General features: G+C 31.7%; 1 protein-coding gene across 3 annotated transcripts in view; it reads right to left on the reverse strand.

Moving 5' to 3' along the window:
* The window catches only part of LOC136988191 (double-stranded RNA-binding protein Staufen homolog 2-like), a 110,643-nt gene that overhangs the window by 81,227 nt on the left and 14,778 nt on the right, over window positions 1-14,638 (reverse strand). For all 3 annotated transcript variants that reach the window (XM_067286025.1, XM_067286023.1, XM_067286024.1), the window contains exon 3: window positions 9,424-9,761. In XM_067286025.1, coding sequence (XP_067142126.1) covers window positions 9,424-9,761 — 338 coding nt within the window. The remainder of the gene's footprint in view (window positions 1-9,423; window positions 9,762-14,638) is intronic.

Here is a 14,638-nt window from a genome sequence, read left to right on the forward strand (position 1 = left end):
AATTCCTTTATTATTCAAAACTAGAATATGTTAAGAGTAAACAATACATGGTAAACAAATTATCAGTACAATGGTAAGAAATTAAAATTTAAATACAGTAATCTCCTCATTTATGCAAGTAATTGCTTCCACAAAAAATGTGTGAATAAAAACCATGTAAATGGAGCCATGGAAATCTATTTAAATAGGGAGTTTTTCCATAGTCCCAAATACAGTATTTTACTTATATTGGGTAGAAAAATTTTAACTAAAGTTTTTTTTTTCACCTAAACTAATCAGACTGTTTTCATAAATTATTCAGATTTGTTGATGTGTGTTCCCTCCTGTCCATGGCGTTGTTCTGGCGTAAGCCATTCAACACTTTCTGTTTATCATTGAAGTTCAATTTGCACTCTCCTTCCCACTACGCTCTGTGTGTGTCGTGAGATGCTGCAAGGCCTCTTCTCCAAACACTATCACACTGACCGTCACATTTTAAGCACAGTCTCTGCATCGCATATCCTCCACACTCCGAACAATCTAGAGACACATGGTCCTCATACCAGCTGACACCTGTGGGTGCCGGGAGGTGGACGGAGTCTTGTTCCTCCTTTTTCTCGGCTAACAGGTCCGTGAGACCTGCCCACATCAAGATGGCGGTTCGGATGAGTTACGCGTTACGCGTTCTGCGCGAGTGGAGGAAGTTGATGGGTCCGACGATTGAGCGGCGGCAGCGATACTCGAATAAAGGACATGACCAACGAATAAAAACAACAACAATTATTTATTAATGCTAAAGCTACAGATACCGTTAGGGCGAGCTACTGTCGCCTAAGTTCGGATACGCGGAGGGAGAGTTTACACGACTTTGGGGAAGTCATACCTCGTAATCCTTTCGTTCTCGTGACGGGGTTGAGATATCCTCGGGTATCCTTTCGTGGACGTCGGGATGCGCACACACTAGTCAAGGGACACTACGTAACCGACCCCTTTTTCCTCTCTCGTTGCCCTTTTATCGTCTCGGTCACGTTTCTCGGTTTCACCAACCAGCATTATTCGAATGTTGTTCCTCATGATTCATGTTTTCTCCGTGGGAACCAAACAATAAAATATTTTATTATTAGCGGTTTGGTTCTGGCGGGTTCGAATTTTCACACACCGCAACTGAAACAAGAGTTGAAGTGACTCCTCAGGCCTTCAATGGTGAGCATATTTGTGTCAAGGTTAGTCTGTCTGTTCAAATCTTCTAAACTATGATAGAATTCTTGATCCCAACTATGCGATACCTGCTGGTGCCAACTAGGGGACAACAACAACTGCTGTTGTAGGTTTTGGTTATCGAGCCCATTCTGACGGTGGCAGATGGTGGATGGCAAGAGCAAAATTGGATCAGATTTAGATTGACGAATGTGTAATTCTAATGAATTGCGATTGTTCGAGTTTGATATATCGGGATTGTCAAAATCAAATATTAAACTATCGTTATCATAACCAGGATAACACCTTTCAAATATGATACTCGTCACCTTCTCAAGTGTCAAATTAATGACTAAACTTCCTCCAAGTGACAGACGAAACTGTAAGTCACGTTGCGATACCAAACGATAAAGTTATGGCAACCTTAACTAAAGTTTTTTTAAATATACAGTATATCTATATAAAAGAATTACTGATAACAGAAAACAAACTTTCTGATATAACTATCATTTATTTCTGTAAAGTTGATAATTCAAAAAGTTTTTAATCATGTTAAAGTGAATTTGCATAAATAGAAAGATTACTGTAATTAGAAGCACAAGAAATATTAATAAACAAAGTATCTCTCTTTAGTGCCATTTTTAATGTCAAAATCCAAACCAAGTCATTTCAGCATTTGATCATATATGAACATCCCAAAGCCAGATGTATTAATACTAAACCAAAGAATTGCTATAATTAATCAGGTTATATTTTTGCTAAAATTAACAATTAAAAATTAAGTAATTTGGTACTAAAGGTAAATGTTAGGCACCATCTCTTATTGAAATTATTAATTATAATAATTTAATGAATTCAGAAAACAAATAAATTTAATATTTATTAAATAATTTAGAACAGTCTGGAAGAAAACAATCAGCCCAGAGTGGGAGTTGAACACAAATTACTTAATTTCTAATTATTAATTTGTGGCAAAAAATAGCCCAATTAATTATGGCAATAGTTTGGTTTAGCATTTGATCAACTTGGCACCTATTCATTTCAACAATAATCTATTTCAAACACAGATATCTTGCTGTTGTATGGTAGATAAAAGTAAATTAATAAATTAATATTAACTATATTAAAATAATTTTCAATATATTTTAACTGATGTTATGAATAGAAAAGTTGTTTATGATAAGTGGCAGAAAAATTACCATTGTAGGGTATAGAACTCTACAAATGCAGCTTTTACTAGATTTACACTAATCCAGACAGTAATAGTAATAACTAGGGTTGGAAAGTTAGGGCATTGCACCTTCACAGTTCTCAAGTTGAACAAACAAACCTATTAGCATAAAATGCTATGTAAATTACTAATAGAAATTGGAACAAGTCAATGTACATGTTTTTCCAATACATGGCATTTTATAAACTGAAATTTACTACCCTAGTGATTTTTGATCATGTTATGTATTAAGTTTCATGGATCTTAACCAAACATAGTGACAGAACTGAGGAAGTGACATTTATGAGGAATGATAGATAAGGGTATTTTTATTTTTAACACAAAGTTTAACCCTTTCACTGTTTATGCATCACCCGATATACTTTCACTAGAGACTTTCAAACAAATTTTTAAAAATGAAACTTATGACTTATCGTGTATTTTAAGTTTCTAGATATATGAGAAATATCCATTTTTTATTATAAACATTGTTCCCTGAAGTTTTCTAATTTTTTAGTGTTTTTATGACAATGTTCTTATGGCAAGATAAACTTTTTAACAGATGTATTTCTATGCAAAAAAAAAAAAATTATAAAATGGTAAATTTGAAGGTACAAACAGTGAGTATTTAATTTATTATTTGTTTTTATAAACAAAAGTAGAAATTTAAGAGGGTTATAATATAATTAAAAAAAGTTAAACTGCTATCAATTGTTTATAAAAAAGAAAATGTTAGTTTAGAAATAAAAATGTATTAAAATAAATACAGTAGAGCGTCGTTTATCCGAATCAATTCGGGACTGGGGTTGTTCGGATAACTTATTTTTCGGATAACCGATCATGCACGAAAAAATACATTAACCTATCCCATGTTGAAATTTTTCTCCATTGTGTGTCACTTCGCGTTGAATTTTCGTCAATGTTAAGCCTAACGAAAATTTTTATAATAATAATAGTGGCTATTGTATCATTAAAAATTATTTCTTTACTTTGTACAAACAAAATAAATATATTGAAAAATATAAAAACAAAAAAATTATACTTTAGAAGTTAATCTAGTATCAAAAACGTTTGATTCAACACCACACAGTCTGACTGGAAAGCTTTCGGTTAACTGACATTTTGGTTGATCGGCTTTCGGATAAACAACACTCTACTGTATAATTTTTTTATTCTTAGAGAATATTTTATTTTTTAGATTGATGGCAAACATTAAAACACACATGACAATATGCCTTAGTGCAGCTGAGACAATGGGTTGAAACTTGGTTTTCTGTTTTTCTTGCTTGGTTGGCATCTTTTAATTCTATCTTCTTGTAGCAAGGAGGACATCTCTTTCACACTATTTTTCTTGCAGTGCTTCTTAGTACAAGTGTCAATAGGAATACGAAGCACTTTTCATAAACTAAAATTACTAAGTAAAGATACTGCTACAACTTTTGTAATGTCTTGGAGTGAATACTTTTTGGTTGTGTTGCACATTTTGTGAATTATCCAGCTGTTCAAAACTCCCATACTGAGAAGATAAATGCAATTTTTCAATATCAATTTGATTTGAGAAAATCCAAACTCCGATTTATATTTGTAGTATTTATATGTTGTTTTTTTGATGCTTTCAGTGGCAGTTTGTGATCGAATGTTATCTTTTAAATAAGAGGATATCCATCAATATACCTTTGCAAGATGTGTTAAAACGATATTCATCTTCAGAATCACTATTAGTGTTATCATTTTCAAAATTATTTTCATCACTATTATTTCTATAATTGTCCAACATCCAAACTAAATCCTCTGACAAACTTTCTGCCAGCCATTTTGAGAGCCTCTTTCATTCATAAAAAATTAAAAACTCAACTTATAAATACAGGCACATATGCAACTTTTCTTCATACTTGCACAACATTACAAAAAGTTATGCAATCTGAATTTGCACAATCATAAGTAAATAAACAACAGTGTATCAAATATGATGCATACAGTGTTTTATAAAAAAATTTTCTCCGTATGTGAATGCATCAATATGATATATTACATTTTTATTGAAGAAAAATAATCACTTCCCCTTAATCTATAACACATTAGATAATAGAAAAAATTTTATTCAATAGAATTTCATTTTTGTTAAAAGTGTGTAGGGAATACTGCAGAAAATTGGTTAGACAGTGAAGTTAAGAAGTCTCCCTCTCAAAAGTTCCATTTTTCCACTTGTTATTTCACTTATTTTTAAATTGTAATTATGAACTGCTGCTAACAAAAGTGAAACAAAAGAAACAGAGGAAAAAAACAATGTTTGAAATGATACCTTCTAAACTGTAAATTAGAATCAGTTTTTCAATAGAAATTTCAGAGAATAATATATAGGTGGTTTGAATTATAAAATGGTCTTATTTCCATTCTAGCAATCTTTTCAGAGTATGATTAAAACTCAAGTTTTAAACATATCTTGAGCAATGTGTTGCATAGCGCATCCAATATATGTACAGTACATCAATATCTATAAGAAGCATATACAATATTCCTTTATTTGACTTGAAATAGCCAAGAGCAAGTTAAGCATATTAGGAAATTGTGTGATTTACATTCCTTTATGACTGATGCTTCAAATATCTTTGCAAACCAGAATATTTATGCAGCAGGCTACAGCTTGAGCACTACTTAAATGATGTTCCTATAGTTACATGTTGCTAAAGATAACCTTTTCTTACAAAATTTATTTTTTATATATGGAGTGGTTATAAATAAACATGAGGTATTTAGAGCTAAGTGTAGAAATAACTATTGAAGCAAATACAATAAAATCAACACATACTTCTGTGAACATGAAAGTTTGATTTTGAAAATTTTCCCAAAAGGGAGAAAGTTGTCACTAATGTTGCTACTATTTGCATATAACACAGGTTGTAAAGGAAATTCAGGAAATACAGAGAAGTTGACATACAAAATGTAATGTTTTATTGAGATTTAGTGTGACAATTACAGATTCCATGAGTTATAACTCAGATATATATATATATACAGTATCATATACAATAATTTGAATTCTACACATATCAAATTGTGCACACAGAAATGTTCAAGTAACCAATAAATCTAACTAACAGTTTCACTGTATGTATCCTCCATCTTTCCATTCTAAAGCTGCATTTGATGTACAGTACAATGCACATGACAGCAAAATGTAACTGACTTACGTGCACTGTCTTGTGTAGTAAAATTGGCTTTTAAGATAGCTAAGAACATTGCCCTGATAAACAAGGCTCTTCAAGTATTCCAATAACCAAAAATCACAGAGTTTGGTCAAGTCTGGTGATCATGGTGGCCATGCTGTTGGAAATGATCAGCTAATCACTCTCATTTGTAAAGTACTGATGCAATAATCTTTGCACATTAACATCAATATGTGAGAGTGCTCAATCTTGCCTGAAGACTATGGTATCCAAACAATTTCATTGTTAAAGTGCAGGGTTGACAATGTTTTGAACCATGTCTTCTTACCTAGTAGCATTGACAGAACATGTCACTGACCAAATTTAGTGTTTTCTTAAAAAAAAAAAAAAAAAAAAAACAAATACAGTCAAATGATGAAGGATGCTGCAAACTTGTACCAGATTGATTTTTGATTGATGTAAATTCCTTTACTCAACTAAAATAAGTGTGTGGGTTTCTCTAGACAGGGATCACCAAACTACGGCCTGCCGCCACACTGTGCCACAAATGAGGTAAAATGTAATTATTTATATGGAAATATCATAGGTTGTAGATGAACTTACTGTACTATGTAGAAAAAAAAATAAGTGTAAGTAAAAATGCCCGAATTGATTCAATCTGATTTTTGCATCTGACAATAATATAATTTTTAGGGAAAATTAGTGAAATAAAAAATTTGTCAACTTTTTGCGACTTTGGCTATCAGAGCACTTTTTGTGTAAGTACTTGCAACGAAGTTTCTAAAAAAAGAGATTACAAGCTTGTTGCAGCAATCGTCTTTGTGTATTGGTAAATAAATATGTCATTATCTTTATTTTTTGTGTATTCACTGTACTGTATTAAACAAAATGGTTATGTGGTCTGCACTTGTCATTCTCTCAGTTATCTGACCCACTATAAAAGTTTGGTGATCCCTGCTCTACACCAAACACAAGTTGTCTGTTTCCTGCACATTCAAGTAAAAATGAGTTTCATTTGTTCATAGAATTTGCCAGTACTACAAATCATTAATCACCAGAGCTATGAATGACCTGGCAAATGATAACTGCTTAGCATAATCACCAGGAAGTAATTTGTGACTATGAGATATCCCATAGAGGTAAAAACTGTGATTATTGACAGAAAATTTCTGTATTATAGAACACTGATAAGGAAAGTTGAATTGCACACACACTACAGCTGCTTTAAGAATATTCGATTTGTGTACACTCAATCAAATTTTTGGATTTTTTCCTTTTTACCATGCAATGAAATATTTATTATTCAATATTTTTATATATACAAAAAACTATTGATGATAAAGTAAATAGTTTTTTTTAATATATATATTAAACAGAATATATTTGTTATTATATATAATTAATATATATAATAACAGAAAATAATTTTTAAGCATTTATGAGTAATGTTTAGAAATTTTTTTTGTTGATATAAATATATATATATATATATACAGGTATACCTCGTCTTACGTCGGTAATTGGTTCCAGGAGAGGCGACGTAAGTCGAATTTACTTGTGTAGTTACGACGTAAGTCGTAGTTTCGACTTACATAGTAACTAAATGCCAATAATGAGCACTTAAAGACCGCTAAATAAGACGACAACACAGCAACACAGATGTTTTCATGTTTCGTTCTCTAGGATTTATGATGATTGTATTAACATTTACTGTAAATATACATATTTTAATATGATTTTATGTGCTTTTAATGCTTTTCTAGTGATATTTCGACTTCAATGTTTGTGGCGGACAGATTTAAAGTCGAATAAACTGATTTAAACTTGATTTTTATTTTTCCATATACTTTTTTGACAAACGACGTATAATCAGGAACGACGTAACTCGAGGTATACCTGTATATATATATTTTCTTAGTTTCATGCTTTCGTTGATATATACAGGGTGTTTTTTATCTTGAGACAATGAAATAACTTACTTGGATCTCATTATTTTGGGAAAAAGGTATAGACAAAAGTTGTAGGGTTTCAGAGGCCCAATCAATTGGTGACCTTGACCTTCAAGGTCATTTGAAGGTCAAGTCTGTTTTTTCAATGGGAACACATACTTTTGACCCGGCAATAGAAAAAGTGGAAAATTTCACAACCAGATATACCTTTGACCTTATGGTCTAGGTCAAAGGTCACGATTATTTTAAGGTTTAAATTATAAGCTTTTTCTAAAGGGAAACCATACTTTTTATTACTGGAATGGGCAGGGAGGTAAAAGTTACATTTACATGGAAAGAGCAGGAAATTTCACAATCAGCCATGACCTTTGAGTGCCCCAAATTTGACCTCTAAAGGCCATCTCAAGCATGATAATTTTAAGCACAGCTCAACAAATGCATCGAAGTGGAAGGGCATTATTTTGAACATTTGTTATAAAATTTTTCCCGAAACCAACATCTCAAGCAATGGCAAGAAGTAAGGTGACTCACAAAAAACAAGTACCATGATAGTGAGATGCAAAGGGACTCGCCGAAAATAAGCATCTCAATGGGAGCAGAAAACTACTACTTTCACATTGTTACTGCCTGGATAGTGCTAAAAGTAGTGAATGCTTTTAAAGTTCAAAGTAATAAGGTCATGAAAAAATGTAACTTTTACTCTCCTGCCCATTCCAGTAATAAAAAGTATGGTTTTCCATTAGAAAAAGCTTATAATTTAAACCTTAAAATAACTGTGACCTTTGACCTAGACCAAGGGTCAGAAAGTGCGGCTCGTGAGCCGTGTGCGGCTCTTTGCATAAACGTTTGCAGCTCTTCGGACATAAACTCCAATCTCACCTCATCTCAAGCAGCCTTATAACTTATGAGTTTGTGAGATAGAGCCACCGAACACACTTCAACTCGTACGGCATACTCTCTACCATTCTTTAGCCCGTCTGCACACGACCACTTGCGTTGATCAATATGAATCGCATGCAAGTGGTAGCATTTAAAGCATATCTATATATATAACCTATTGAACGAGTGTCTGTCCATCCGTGTAACGTTATGCCGAAAACAGCCACTAGAGGTGCCCCTGTCATGTGTCGTATTTCACACATTTAAATTAACAATATAAATTATTATTTACATTAACAGTATAAATTGTTATTATTCATTTAGCCAATAGCCAATAACAATATAAATAATTCAGTATATTTGTAATAGGAATTTATTATTGTCACGGAACACCTGTAATGCACACTAGGGAGCATCCTTCAACACAGTTGGCCAGCAATTGGCCGAGCAGTTAAGCCTCGATGCGGCTCTCTGGTACTTTTGGTATCTTGTTTCCAATGACCTTGAAGGTCATTTGAGGTCAAGTCATATCCAAGGTCACAAATTGATTGGGCCTTCGAAACCCTACAACTTTTGTCTATACCTTTTTCTCAAAATAATGAGATCCAAGTAAGTTATTTCATTGTCTCAAGATATATATACAGGGTGTTTTTTTTTTATCTTGTAAAGAAACAAAATAAAGCTAATAAATTTCAAGGAGTCAATTTCTTATTTGATGAAACATTTTTAGACTATTTATGTTTCTTTATCAAATCTAATTTCAATAATGACACGCCCAAATTAAATATAAAACAGAGAACACATTTCAAAAACGAAAAAAATTTCTAAACATTACTCATAAATGCTTAAAAATTATTTTCTGTTATTTGAATGGTAGTCATCCTGTTTTACATTCAGTTTAGCAATGTGATTACTGAAATTAAAATTGAAGTTAGTTAGCATTTATATCTTATTGGCAATATAAGATAGAGACATTTGCCAACAAAGAATTTTTCTTTAAATGCATTCTAATAATTTCACAGAGCTTTTTATTAATACTTACTTTATTGTAACGAGCTAATTCATTGATCAAGCACATGGGGGTTTTCTCTTTTGTGTTTGCCACGGTCACGGTGGACTGGTTACTGCCGCCACCAGCAGAGGGGGCTGTGCTGCTGGGGGCAGTGCCCGAATTGGGAGTTTGATTCTGAGGAGTTATTGTAGCAGATAGACCTGACCCAGGTACTCCACTAAGTGGGGGACCCTGCAATGTTAAAGTGCAGTCTCCCATACCTCCCACAGATGGGGCATGACCAGGGACATGTCCTGGAGTGGGCATAGTAGAAGTTGGACCAGTAGCTCCTGCCTGTGGTAAAGTCACTCCAACTATCATGCTGCTGCCTATAAAATAAAAATGTTATATATATATATATATATATTAAATACGTTTAGAAATTTACATTTATCATTTACCTGTTATAAAGAAAACTAAGCACTATCACTAAAAGTAAGTGTAGTGATATTGTATAAATATAGTGATAAAAAATATTGTCTTCTATCATCATATAGAGTCAAATATAAATAAATATGTAATATTTCAACGTAGACTGAAAACATTAAAATTTTAAAACCAGGCCTTGCATACAAGTGTTTAGAGGTTTGACTCCCCATTTGAAAATAATTTTAAAAAATTAAATAAAAAAATAAAGTTTTAGCCTAAATTGTAAAACTTAATTATTTTTTAAATCCAACCTTTTAAAAATCCTTCACACATGCCTGATTCATAATATTTGATATAAATCAAGGGATTTTCTAAAAAATTCACATATATGAAATTTTCAAAGCTGTATTCCTAAAAAACACACTTTTACATTTTGCAATATTTTCTAAACTATTTAATATCATAAAGAAAATAAAAATTGATACAAATATAAAAATTATCAAAAGTTTCAACAGAGTATCTGGTAAAAAAATAACTTAAAAACATAGACTGGATGTCACACCAACAATCTTACTGATTCAAGAGAAAAATTCACTTAAAAAGGTGTTAAAGAACAATCAACCAATGCCGAATTATTGGGCTAGCAAATGGCTACAGTAATATTAATAATTTAAGATAATTTGGTACTAGAGTTAGGCGTTAGGTGCCATCTCTTGCTAAATTTAATAATTAGAATTTAATTAAATAATTTAAATAAATTTAGGCCTAACTAAAAGAAAAGAAACGGCCCAAAGCGGGACTCAAACCCGCAACTTCTGCTATCTGTGCAGACACGTTACCAGTTACGCTACCCGGACCTCCGATCCGCTCTCCTCTTCCAGTTGATATAAGATTACCGTACGACCGACGGTCATTACAATGCCGGCTGGGGACACATTAATTGCCCACATCCTCCCAAAGGCACTCAACCGGCCATCGAATTAGTTCATTTGCTAGCCCGATAATTCGGCATTAATTGATCGTTATCTATGACGGGCTAGTAGTTGTTTGTTTATATATATACGCCTTGCCGGGGTTGCGATGGCCGGTTTTTTTCGGAACGTTTTTGAAACTAGACGTCGCTAGTTTTGTTATAATTTTTATATTAAAACTAACTGCCAAAATATAATTTTTTTTGTGTTTACATTTATTAATATATCTATTTTGTTTGTGCAAAATAAAAAAATAATTTCGGATGATACAATAGCCATGATTATGTATGTGTAATTTTCGTTAGACTTAACATTGACAAAAATTCAACAAGGTGCAACACACAACAGAGAAAAATTTCAACATGGGATAGGTTAAACAATTTGTTCTGAAATACTTAGTACTAGTTAGTTACTAACTATCCTGTAAAAAGAAAATTCACAGCACTCTGTTATGTTATTCTCATTTTTTCAATGAATTACATTTATTCCTTGTCCTCAAGAACTTGGTTCTCAGAAACTCATTTGATTCTGAAAAGTATTCAATTCTAATTCTAAACCTCTGGTTAATTCTAACAAAGATGTACAGGTATACCTCAGGTTACATCGTTTCAAGTTAAGTCGTTCTCGATTATATGTTGTTTGTCAGAAAAATATATGAAAAAATAAAATAAATTTAAAGCAACAACTGTAGTGCCTTTGACCGGTGTGCTTCTCTCCTCTTTCTCTGTAAAACGCAAACGTTTTCAAACCTCGTTGGTTCTTCCTCAGGCGTAACGGAATTCTGTTCTACAAAATTTAAATATCCCGTCGAAGTTTTTCTAATTTTTCTAAATCAACGGTCAACTTCGACGGGATATTTAAATTTTGTAGAACAGAATTCCGTTACGCCTGAGGAAGAACCAACGAGGTTCGAAAACGTTTGCGTTTTACAGAGAAAGAGGAGAGAAGCACACCGGTCAAAGGCACTACAGTTGTTGCTTTTAATTTATTTTCACTCCGGTGTTGTTCCTTTATATATTTTGAAAAAATAAAAATTAAGTTTAAATCACTTCATTCGACTTTACATCTATCCGCCACAAATACTGAAGTCGTAATATCACTAGAAAAGCATTAGAAGCACATAAAATCATTTTACTATACAATAAATAAAAATAAAAGTATATAAAATCATATTAAAATACATACATTTAAAGTAAATGTTAATACTGTACATCATAAATCCCAGAGAACGAAATATGAAAACATCTGTGACTCTATGTTGTCATCTTATTTAGCAGTCTTTATTGGTAAATTTAACGTAAATTAGTTTATTTTCTACTATCGCAAAATATTTTTAATAACTGTATTTGTTATTTAACCTTACAAAATAATTTTATTTTATAATGTCTTAGAGCAAACCATGTTAACAAATAAAGAGTCTGCGATGTACTGTAAACATCGCCAAATTGTAAACATGTACAGTACATTTACAAGTATGTACATACTGTACACGTACATGTATTTGTAAATTTAGATAAATTTTAGTTTTTAATATAGTACAGAAAAAAAGTAATTTGTTTGTAAGCTTAAAATAGATTCTTATTAACCATATATTATTAAAAATGCATTAATAAATAAAATACAGAACTGGGAATGGTTATTTGTGGTTTAGCCTAGTGACAAGTAAATTCAACTTAAGTTGCCTCTCCTAAAACCAATTACTGACGTAAGATGAGGTATACCTGTATCTGTATGTTTCCTTAACAAACACATTTGAGTTGTTTATTAAAAATGCTTAATTTAGTAGTTAAAGTTGTTTTAGATAAAGAATAGAATAATTCATATTAAACATTGAATAATTTTCAATTTTTTTTAATAAAATATTTTGTTACAGTAGCTTTTAGACTACTGTAAATCAAAATTTTAATCATGTCAGGTAGATATATAAAATTATTATGATTTTGGATTTTACACACATTGAAATTTTAATCTGTTGGATTTTTAACACAATCAGACTTGGAACCAGACTTCCCTAAAGTATCTATAATTTATTTCATAGTTATACCAAAATTAAAGTTGACATTTACCTAAAGATAGATAAAGTTATGGATAAGCTCAGCATTAACATAAGCTACTACACTTAATATCTAAAAAATCTATTATTTCAATAATAAGGCAAAAATTCTATGAAATTATTATGCCTGCTTAACAGAAAAACTAACACAACAAATTTTAATACATTCTATTAATAAGAAACTATAGTACACACAAATTGCTTTTTGCATATACAGTAATCTGTCCAAATTCTGATTACATATATGTATATATATATACACACATACATACATACATACATACAAACAGAATATGTCAAAAGTCCCTTGCACCTTTTCCATTCCAAAAACTACTAAAGATATACAAAGGGCACACTTTTTTATGCAGCGAAATGACATCACGAACAGTGTTGGCCATTTAGAAATGAGTTTCAGAGTATTAGCAGTAAAGCGCTTCTCAAGTGCTACATGAAAAAATGCACCCAAATTTTGTTAATGTAGTTACATGGAAAATAATGTATGGAGAATCAAATAGGCCCCTTTTGTTAACAACAATTGTATGAGTTATTTAATTTTGGGAAAACGAAATCACTTTTATTACTCATAAATTTAAATTTGAAAATTATGCAGTCCTAAATATATTTATTTGAATCCAAAAATTGTTTTAGGCTAGTTAAATGTCATTCTTTCAATTTGACATCAAAACTTTTACAACATAAGTGATCTTCAAAATTATTTTCAAGGTCCCATCCAATTCTCCACAAATGACTTTCTACGTAACTACATTAACTAAAATTATTTTATCTTCAGTACTTCTGAAATGAAAGGATGCAAGGGACTTTTGACTCTCCCTATAATATATATACAGGGTGGGCCAACGAAAACGAAACGGCAGAATTATCGTGTTCGTCCAAGCAAATCGCTCAGACAGGTCAATTTTATTCTCAAGGGAAACATCTTTTCAAATAAAGTTTTTGCGATTCTGAATACAACAGACAACAACAAATTTTAAAAACTCATTTATTTTTTATTAACTAAACAAACATTTATTTCAAATAAAGTAACAAACATAAGAAAGAGTTATCAAGTATTCAATAAATGTTCGAATTGAGCACCACTAGTCTCCATACAATAATACGAATTGTACACAAAACAGTTTCTTACAATTCGGAAAGTTTTGGGTGTTATTTGACAACACTCGTCTATAATTATTTGTCGTAATTCTTCAAGAGATCCTGGTTCGTTGCATAGATCTTACTTTTTAAATGTCCCCAAAGAAAAAAATCAAGAGGACTAAGATCTGGGGATCTAGCCGGCCATTCTAAAGGACCTCTACGTCCGATCCAATGCCCAGAAAAAGCCATGTTCAAAAACTGTAACTGGTCTCGCATAATGGGGGGCTCCATCTTGTTGGAAAGTAAGGCAGTCTTCTAAGTATCGGTCGTTGTGTTCGATGATATCAACAAGTAATGGATGTACAGTACAGTACAACACTTTCAAGTAAATCTAAATAACTTTCTCCCATTTGATTACCATCTAGGAAAATGGGGCTAAGTAGTCAATCTCCAAAGATTCCGGTCCACACATTTAGCCTTTGCGAAGTTTGGCTATGAACTTCATGAAATATGCTTGGGTTATTATCTGATTAATATCGACAATTGTGATGATTAACCGTTGAGTTTAAAAAAACTATTATTAATTTTTTTTGTTGCATATGCGGTCTAGCTTAAAAGATATTTTTTATGTTTGTTAAAGGTTTGTGTTACTTTTTTTCTGAAATAAATGTTTGTTTAGTTAATAAAAAATAAATGAGTTTTTAAAATTTTTTGTTGT

The sequence above is a fragment of the Centruroides vittatus genome, unplaced genomic scaffold, assembly GCF_030686945.1.
Source record: "Centruroides vittatus isolate TY-2023 unplaced genomic scaffold, ASM3068694v2 scaffold_324, whole genome shotgun sequence".
NCBI classification, from domain to species: domain Eukaryota; kingdom Metazoa; phylum Arthropoda; class Arachnida; order Scorpiones; family Buthidae; genus Centruroides; species Centruroides vittatus.